Consider the following 10,564-nt stretch of genomic DNA (forward strand, 5'->3'; position numbering starts at 1 on the left):
CACCAAACAAGTACTACAAGGAATCTCAGAGGGACTTCTTTAAGACAAAAAAACAAAAGATCAGTAATATGAATAACTTGTGTGTTTATAAAATTGGACACTTGAAACCTATGTAATTTTACTAACCATTGTCACCCCAATAAATTTAAATTCAAGAAAATTAAAGAAAAGAAACATTTGTGTTGATCACACTGACAACTTTGATAAAAATATCTCTATCATCAAATAGTCAATTTTCAAAAAAATACAAATAATAACATGACAATAACTACAGGTAACCCCCATATAACATGGTACTTCTATAACACGGTTTTGCTCTAACATGGTTCAAGAATTGAGGAAAACCCTCGTACAACACAGCACCCTAGAACACCTTTTCACTCTAACATAGTCTGAGAATTAGAGAAATCCCCAAACAATACAGAGTGTAAAAAGAGCTTTTAAGAGCAAACAATATCTCATTCAAAATTAGGGAAATCCCCAAACAACATGGATCACAGTAAGAGTTTTCAAGAGCAAAAGACATCTCATTTGAAAATTTTCATTCGAGCATGGATGTTGTATCAGATTTGTCTACAGAATTTTAAAATTTATGAGAATTTTAAATCCAATTTTTTTGTGGAATATTAAGTTCAGAGGATGAAGATATCTTGTCAAAAAGAAAATGCCCTCGGTTAATGGTGCTTAATAGTGATGACAAAGAAAACGTTATTTAATACATATTTAATACAAAAGTATTATTTAATGGTGAAAATTGCTTTAATAAAGATATTTCTCTTAATTATAAAAATATAATAGTATGCTTTTTTTTTAATTTTTGGAACCTAACCCCCTGTTTTGTATTAGTTCTTTGTTTAATATAACATGGATTCGCATAACAAGGCATTTTTTTAAGGAACCTAATACCCGTGTTATACGGGGATTACCAGTACATATCTATCAACAATTACTTTAAATGTAAATGGATTAAATGCTCCAATCAAAAGAGAGTGTGGCTGAATGTATATGAAAACAAGACCCTTACATATGCTGCCTACAGGAGACTCACTTCAGATCAAAGGACACACACCAACTGAAAATAAAGGAATGGAAAAAGACATTTCATGAAAATTGAAACAAACAAAAAAATCTGGGGTAGCAATACTTATACCAGACAAAATAGACTTTAAAACAAACGCTATAACAAGAGACAAAGGACCCAGTAATCCCACTTCTGGGTATTTATCCAAAGAAACCCAAACCGCTACTTCAAGGGGATGTGGGTATCCATATGTTCATTGCAGCATTGTTTACAATAAACAAGATGTGGAGGCAGCCTGGGTGTCAATTGATGGGTGAATGGATAAAGACGATGTGGTACATACTGCTATATACAATGGAATATTGCTGAGTCATTGAAGAGAATGGGTTCTTGCCATCTGCAGTGGCATGGATGGACCTGGAGGGTATTGTGCTGAGAGGAATGTGTCAGCCAGAGAAAAGACAGATGCAATGTGATTTCGCTTATATGTGGAATCCAAAGAACAAAATAAACAAACAAAACAAAACAAAAAACTCATACAGAGAACATTTTGATGGTTGCCATATGGGAGAGTTGTTGAGGGACGGGTCAAAAAAGGGAAGGAATTCAGAAGTACAAATTGGTTGTTACAAAGTAGTCATGGGGATGTAGGGTACAGCATAAGGAATATAGTCAATACTACTGTAATAACTATTGAATGGTGTCAGATAGGTACCAGCTTTGCTGAGGTAGTACATGGGAGGGAATAGGGGGTAGGGTGAAAAAGGTGAAGGGATTCAGAAGCACAAATTGAATTGTAACTATATATATTATATAGTTACAAATTCATCATGGGGCTATAAAGTAAAGCACAGAGAATATAATCAATGATATAGTAATAACTATGTATAGTGCCAGGTGGGTACTAGTCAGGGGTATTGCTTCTGAAATTATACAAATGACTAACCACTATGCTGTATACCTGAAATTAACAATGAATTAGTTGGTAATACTGAATACCAACTAATTGAAAAATTTAAAATGGGGAGAAGAGGGTGAAAAGAAATAAGAGGTTCAAATATCCAGGTATAAAACAAATAAGTCATGGGGATAAAATGTGTATCGTAGGGAACGGAACCTAGTCAATAATGTTGTGATAGCATGGTACGGTGTCAGATGGTTGCCAGACTTATCATGGTGATCACTTCTTTACGTATATAAATGTTGAATAACTATGGTGTGTACCGAAAATTAATATAATATTGTATATTAACTATATTTTAATAAAATCTTTAAAATATATATATATATATATATGTATATAATGGTTATCAAGAGAGAAAGTTAATGAAGCTTAAAGTCCTCTTCTCTTGAAACATTTTAATTAATATGGCCACACAATAATCCCACTAACAGGAAGTCAATTAATATCTCTAATCCTGTTAGTAATAATCAAGTATGATGAAAATTTTAGGACTGCAAGGGATTAAGAGGGGCCAAAACAGGGCAGGGAGGTAACAGTTCATTTTCATTCTATCTGCTTCCATAATATTTATCTCAATTAGCTTTAGCAAAGTACCATGTTTCCCCGAAAATAAGACCTAGCCAGACCATCAGCTCTAATGCGTCTTTTGGAGCAAAAATTAATATGAGGCCTGGTATTATATTATATTCTATTCAATCAGGTCTTGTATTATAGTAAAATAAGACCAGGTCTTGTATTAATTTTTGCTCCAAAAGACGCATTAGAGCAGATGGTCCGGCTAGGTCTTACTTTCGGGGAAACACGGTAGATTAAACTTTAACAAATTCTCCTACTGGCACTGAATATCACTCATCAAAATAGCATTTAGGAATCCATTATCATTTAAAACTAAAATATGATCCAGCCGTTAAGATTTCTCTCGAATTTTAGAATAAAGCTAAGCATCACCAGTCTGAATTCCTCTAAAATGCACCTCCCTTTCCCCCAAAAGTTATTTGATTATAGTTCTGTTCTAGACCATCAGTGTTTAATTCATAAAAATTCTTGATATTTTTAGTTTTCCAAATCATCCACTAGTCTTTAGATGTTAGTAAGATAAATTTCCTGATTAAGCAATAAATTTCCAACTCCACCCTTAAATTACGAGTGAGACTGAAAAGATCTGGAAACATAATTGACAAATAATGACCAAAGAAGACAGACAGTGAACAGAGAAAAGAGCATTTTTAATTCTTAAATGCCATTTGCTCCATTCTCAATTCACCTACTTGCTGGACAGGGCTCAAATATACCATTGTTCCTTCTTGATGTTTTATTTGGGGGATGGTGTCTCAATTTCTTTGTTTTTCAGCTGCTAAGCCTTTGGTTTTTAGTAACAAGATATTTTCTAAAGAATTGCAGGGGTTTTGCATGTGTGACACTTTCGTGTGTCAGTTCTCAAAATAATATCAGAGAACGTAGAACTTTTCAATAGACTGCCTTGTCAAAATGTGCAGGTAATTCTATTTTCTAAATAATCCTCATAAAACCACTACAAAAAGATCAATTGATAAAACATTTTACTACTGCAGAGAAACACATTTTACTCTCTAATCTTCATCTAATGTCTTCTACATGCTAGGTACTGCATTAGGCACTTTACAACCTACATCTCATTTAATTTTCATAATATTCAAATAAATAGGCATTTTCCAATTCTACTGATAAGGGAAATGAGACTCAGAGTAACTTGCTAAAGATTACTTGAGTTGCATTAACATAAGTGCTCTTTAAAATTTTATAAATTTTTTTGGAAAACTGAGAAAAGGGGTGAAAAAAACTATCCTACCATTATTATGAACATTTTTATTATGCTTCAGTAAGCTTTGTGAATTCAACTTTTCCATATTTCATATATCTCTATTCGAGTCCCAGAAGTAGATTAAGAAATATGGATATATAGATTTTATATATATATAAAACATATATAATTGATATATAGATGACGTATTACAGAACTGTACACTAGAAACCTATGTAATTTTAATAATCATTGTCACCCCAATAAATTTTAATACAAAAAAAGGAAATATGGATAATTTTATCAAAGACCACGCTTTTTCATTTTTATCATGTTGCCTCCCTAAAACAACACTAGATGCAAGGACAAGCAACTTCCCCTCCATCCCAGGGAGGAAATAATTTACCATAAAATAAAACAAGTCTTTGTGCCTCACAGAAAGCAAAGGCTTTGGAGTCAGACCAGCAATGGAATCCTAGCTCAGCCTCTAGAGCTGTGCTTCGGACAAGCCCCCAGCATCTCTCTTGTACAGCGTCAGTTCCCTCATCTTTCAAAGGGGCTAATACTTACTTTGCAGAGTTACTTGGAGGATTATAGATAATGCACGTAAACCACAATGCTTGACATGTAAAAGGCATTAAATAAATATTACAGTATAAGTCAAAGTTCCAGTGAAAATACTGCTGCAAGTGTAAATAATCAGATAAGTAGGATAGCATTCCATGTAACAACTGATAACTACATATGAGTAACTTGAGTGATTTTAAATTATGTTCATTTAGGAGAGGTGTCTTTTTAAAAATACTTAGATTATAAGATCAGACATTACCCTCTATTTAATGCCAAATTGACTATGGTGGATAGACCTGGGATTTTTTAAAATAATATTTTCAAAAACTGACCAAAAGAACTAAGTTTTCTGCAAAAGAACACCTATATTTTAAAACTGTCTCTAAGTAGTATCACGTTAATCTTTTTTTCAAACAGCCTAAAACATCCTCAGAGGGGAAAGAGGTAAAAACTAAAACATCTTTACCAGACTATATTAATTCCTTGTTTACTGATGAGAAAATCCAATTTTAGGTTGTGAAACCTAAACAAACCTTCAAGTCAAAGAACAGATTCATGATTCTACATACACATAGTTAACTAATTAATTCTATGTTTACTGAGGACCTTTTTGACAGACATTGCTGTGTGCAAGGGAAAGAAAAATTAACTTTAAAAGGGTCTGTATTCATGTTTAAAGTCTAACGGCAAAGAGTGGCATATAAACAATAACAATACAATGTGCTGAATTCAATTCAAGTTACCTGGGGGAACCAGAAAACTTCAGTTGAGGAAAAAGGTAATGTTTAAGTTAAGACCTGAAGAGAAGGAACTCTCACTCAGGTGAGTGAGGGGTGGGGTGAGAGAGAGAGAAGGGAGACACTCCAGCAGAATTCCAGCAAGTACAGAAGCAAGAATATAGAAGATCAAGGAAGGCAGGTAATTTAGTATGACTTGTACAGGGAGGAGCTGGGACTGAAATGAGATTGGAAGAACCAAACCATGGACAGGCTATAGAAGCCCTTTTGCACTTTGCAAAATAGGGGAATGGTTTTCAGATTTTCATGTTTCAGATTTTCATTTTCATCTCTGGCAACACTATGAAGGATGTGTTCAAGGAGGACCAGTTAGGCAATTATTGCTATAGATTTGTGAGAGTGGTAAGGGTGTGAACAGTGGGCATGATGGAAAGGGAATTAGAATCTGATTCCTTTTTCAAAAAATTTTTGAGATAAAATTCACATAATACAAAATCCACCATGTTAACTATTTTAAAGTATATAATTCTTTGCTGATTCCTTTTTAAAATAATATATCCCCTGCTATTCTGCTTCTAGTTCAGAGAGATATTAAATGAATAAATATAACAGAACTAGTAGAAATAATGTTTTTTTAAATCTTCACTTTATTAAAAAAAGCAGTCACTGTAGAAATTCAGACAATACCAGTATATCAGGTAAAAAGTGAAAGTGCTTCTCTAATGAACAATCCCAAGTACCCAAAGATTTTTATGTATTCTTCCAAAGGTTTTACTATACATACATATAGCATTTTTTAAACATAAAAGGCATCTAGAATATAAAATTACCTATTGCTCTACATCTTGTTTTCCACATAAAAATGGCTTAGAAGCCTCCTAAAAAAGCACATCAATTTCTAGTTCCAGTATATGAGCCTGCTCACTTTACCATACCTTTAAAAATTGTATATTTTTTTATTTTACTTTTTGCCAATCTAAAAAGTAATTAGTTTTAATTTGATAGCTTGGTTTTCTTCTTATGGGATAGTTCAAATATTCAGAAATAGAGAAGATGGGTTTTCTTTAAATTCAACTCAAGTTGACAAGTATCTGAGATGCTTAAATGGTATTTTAAAAGTGTGTGCTCAGGTACTGAGTACTAGAGGCAGCACAGAAATAAATGTACAAGAAGTAGCGTAAGACTGACTGACCTAAGGTTTTAGTCCTTGTTCTGCAACAGTTCACTGTGTAAGCTTAGGACTCGGTTTTCCTCATCTACAAAACTAGAGAGCATAAATAATTGCTAGTAATCTTTAAAGCTCTATGAGCATATGGCTCGAAGGCACAAGTGTTTCAAAACACAATGTTAAAATTCCTCTGTATGGATTATTAATGGTGAATAAAGAATAATGTATCTCTTCCATTTGCCAAAGCCAGTAAATTCCACAAGGAAGGATTTTAGTTTTGTTCACTTTTGACTACTAAGCTCCTACAACAATGCTTGGCACGCATATTTGGTAAATGATTGAAAATGGTTTAAGAGCTTCCACTGCGGTAAATTGCCTTGAATCAATTATTTGGAGAATGTAATAAACCCGGCATAGTTTCACTCTTCAGTTTACTTCTCACGTTTCTTAAGTGAAAATGCATTAAAATGCTTTTATACGTCTATAAGGGAGTTACATCTACTGACAGTGGAAAGACTCAGATATTCTACCCGCTAGACCTAAAGTCGAACTTCCCCCACCACCTGATGGGGCCCACACTAAAAGTGTCGAAACTCGTACACGCACAGGCCTATAGAAGCCAGGTTGTCCCCTACCCGACCCCACTCTCTCAGACTCTACATCCCGAGAAGTTAGTTCCTTTTCTCGTAAATCCTACAACTCCAAAAATGACGGAATTGGAGGCACCAAAGACACAGAACCGGACGGGAAAGGGGGTCGGGAAGGAGAGACTAGACCCTCTCAAGCCCCACTAATTGGGAAAAACCCATGTTGCTGGAAACAGCGTCCTCACCTCCTTCTTTCTTTGAGCAGAGGCGGTGGGAACCCCATAAATGAACAGCAGCGCCACCGCCATAGTTGCAGAAGCACACAACAACCACCAACGCGCTGCCATGTTCTCTCCTCTCCCTCCCAGAAACGAAACTTTCCTGGGGCTGGGTCTCTGGGTTGGGCGTGAGAACAGGCAAACCAGCCCCTATTCCCTCCTCATTGGTCTAGCTCAGCCCTACCGGCCTACCCCTCACATTACGTCACGGCGCTCTACTGAGAGACACCCGCTAAAAGACGGTTAACTTCTAATTGGTCTCTGTTAGCCAATAGAAAAAGGATAATCTGGAGGTTTTTCATTGGTCCGCTAAGGACGATGGCTCGCCTCTTTCATTTACGTAAAGAGTGTGCGCTTCGCGGCTTTTCAAACGCGCGCGTGCGCAGTTGTGAAGCTTTGCGGCTTTTCAAAATCCAAGATGGCTTAAGGTAGATAGAACTGAATATTTTTTACCGGAGACTTAGACGTCTTTGAAATCCGCTTCCTTCGTGTAATAGTCTAGAAAAATTGGATTTAGCCACGTGATTGATAGGAAGTAACTTATTTCCTCATGCTGCCGCCAAAGTGTTTCAAATCAAAATAATTTTTAAAACTGGGAAAGCAACAAATGTATTTAATATCACTGAGGGAGATTTTAAAAAGTAAATAAACAAGAGCTTGTTGAATACTTACTGTGTTCCAGGAACTGCCATGTAAGCTGAACAAAGCGGACATCACAGTTGTTTTTTTAGAGTTTTTAGTTCATGACATTTTTAAAGTTAAACTTCTTGATTTATTATGTTACCAACAAGGACTTAAATTTCAGGTTATACACATCAAACGTCTTTTTCATTTGTATTATTTTGTTTGGGGGAAATGGGTGCAAAACTAAGGTTGTAAGGAAGCACTACTGTCTTTTTAAAGTTTTTGTGTCACAGTTTTCATTAAACATCCAATTACCCTATCTAAAAAAAATAATAAAAATCCTATAAAGCTAAAGAAGTTTCCATGTATTTGGTCCCGTTCCATTTATCATAGTGGGTTTTAAAACTGGGACAGTGGCAGGCAGGTTACCTCAGTTCGTTAGAGCGTGGTGCTCTTAACAAGGTTGTTGGTTTGATCCCCACATGGGCCACTGTGAGCTGCGCCCTCCACAACTAGATTGAAACAACTACTTGACTTGGAGCTGATGGGTCCTGAAAAAACACACTGAAATAAATAAAAGTTGAGAAAAAAAACTGGGATGATTTTAACAGAGAATAATGTATTCAAGAGGAAAAAAACAAAATAAAATAAGTTGCCCATAATTTATACTTATTTTGATGATGTGGAATATCATAACTACTCTTTTAGGCCCTGCTGGGAAACACATGCACACGGAGAAAAATCATCATGTTGGCGAGAGAAGGAAATATGTATAAAAGTGAAAATAGCTTGTTCTGAAGTGAAGAGATGTGATCTAGAGATACGAAAAAAATTAAAAACATTTCCAGACACTCATAATAAGAAAAATACAAAATAAAAGTACAATGAGACATGCTGTATGATTCCATTTATATGATATTCTGGAAAAGGCAAACTCAAACGGACAGAGAATAGATCAGTGGCTATTAGGGGCCGAAGGTGGAAAGAGAGGTTGACTACAAAGGGGCCACAGAAGATTTCTGTGGTGATGGAACCGTTCTGTCCTTAATCATTGGGATGGTTACAGACTATATGCATTTGTCAAAACTAACAGAACTGTATACCAAAAAAAGTGAATTTTACTGCCTGTAAATTAAATAAAAATTCAGCTAAATTTTTAAAGTACACAGAGAAATCTGACTTTTCATGTTGGCAAAAATTCAATAAATGCTGCCATCAAGGCTGTAGGTAAACAGGCACACTTACACATTGCTGGTGGAAATGCAAAGTGGTACAACAACTATAGAGGGTAATCTGACAATATCTAAAAAACTACATGCACATTTACCTTTTGACCCAGCAACCCCACTTCTAGCAATATACTCCAATAAGAAAATACAGGTGCACGAAGTTATTCATTTCAGCACTATTTGTATTTGAAATATTCTCAGAACTACCTAAATATTCAAATATAGCAGACTGATTGAGTATACTATGGTACATAAACACCATAGAGTATTTCAAAGCTGTGAAAAAAAAGGAGTGAGGAAGAGTTGTGTAAATGATATAGATTTTCAAGACTTGTTTAGTGAAAAAAAAAGCAAAGGAATATACATATTATGCTACATTTGGGTATAATACAAGAGGAAGAAAATATATACATATTTGCCCATTTTTTGCAAAGGGAAACAAAGTTTAAATGAGAAACTAATGATATTGGTTACCTAGAGGAGGTGGAGGAAATGAAGTAGAAGAGTTACGGGAGGGAATGACACTTCTCTACACCAGTTTGCATAGTTTTGAGTTTTGGATATGTTGATACTTTTAAAATTAAAGTTTACTGGGATGACAGTGTTATTTTTATTTATTTATTTATTTATTCATTTATTCATTTATTTATTTTAGGAGAGCACAGCTCACAGTTGCCCATGCGGGGATCGAACCGGCAACCTCGGTGTTTTTAGTACCATGCTCTAACCAACTGAGATTACCAGCCACCCCAACGTTAATATTTTTAAGTAATCAAAATATAAAAGCAAATCATTTAGTTTTGTAAGATGAAAAAAGTTCCGGAAAAGGATGGTGGTGATGGTTGCACAACAACGTGAATGTACTTAATGTCACTGAACTATACACTTTAAAATGGCTAAAATGGTAAATTTAATGTCAAGTATATTTTACCACAATTTAAAAAATAAATTTTAAACTTTATAAATCAATCAATAAGAAAGGTAAAACAACTTAAATCATACACAAACAGATAAAAAGGAGCCTAACTCAATTTCAAATGAGAAACAGCCACACTACACAACAACAAAAAACTAATCTGAATAACATGTCAACACACTACTTTGATTATATACCATGATTCTAGAGAAAAAAATAACTACAAGCAAATCTTGAACTCTACTAAGTATGTTAATTTTTCATACTCATATGAGTACAGCAATTCTGAGAATAATATTCTGTGTAATACAATATGTAAAAACATTGTTGTTGAGTGGCCAGATGGCACAGTTGGTTAGAGCGGGAGCTCTGAACAACAGGGCTGCCGGTTTGCATCCCACATGGGCCAGTGAGCTGTGCCCTTCACAAATAGATTGAAGACAACGAGCTGCAGTTGAGCTTCTGGAGGGCGGGCCGATGGCTCAGTTGGTTAGAACGCAAGCTCTCAACAAGGTTGCTGGTTCAATTCCCACATGGGATGGTGGGCTGTGCCCCCTGCAACTAAAGATTGAAAACGGCGACTGGACTCGGAGCTGAGCTGCGCCATCCACAACTAGATTGAAGGACAACTACTTGGAGCTGATGGTCCCTGGAGAAACACACTGTCCCCCAATATTCCCCCAATAAAAT

At 35.3% G+C, this 10,564-nt stretch overlaps 1 protein-coding gene across 1 annotated transcript in view; it reads right to left on the minus strand.

Moving 5' to 3' along the window:
* The window catches only part of MAGT1 (magnesium transporter 1), a 50,287-nt gene extending 43,057 nt beyond the window's left edge, over positions 1-7,230 (minus strand). Inside the window, exon 1 of the mRNA XM_019716370.2 lies at positions 7,073-7,230. Within this exon, the coding sequence (XP_019571929.2) occupies positions 7,073-7,174 (102 nt within the window). The 5' untranslated portion in view covers positions 7,175-7,230. The remainder of the gene's footprint in view (positions 1-7,072) is intronic.
* Positions 7,231-10,564: the final 3,334 nt, after the last annotated feature.

Source organism: Rhinolophus sinicus, chromosome X (assembly GCF_036562045.2).
Source record: "Rhinolophus sinicus isolate RSC01 chromosome X, ASM3656204v1, whole genome shotgun sequence".
NCBI lineage: Eukaryota > Metazoa > Chordata > Mammalia > Chiroptera > Rhinolophidae > Rhinolophus > Rhinolophus sinicus.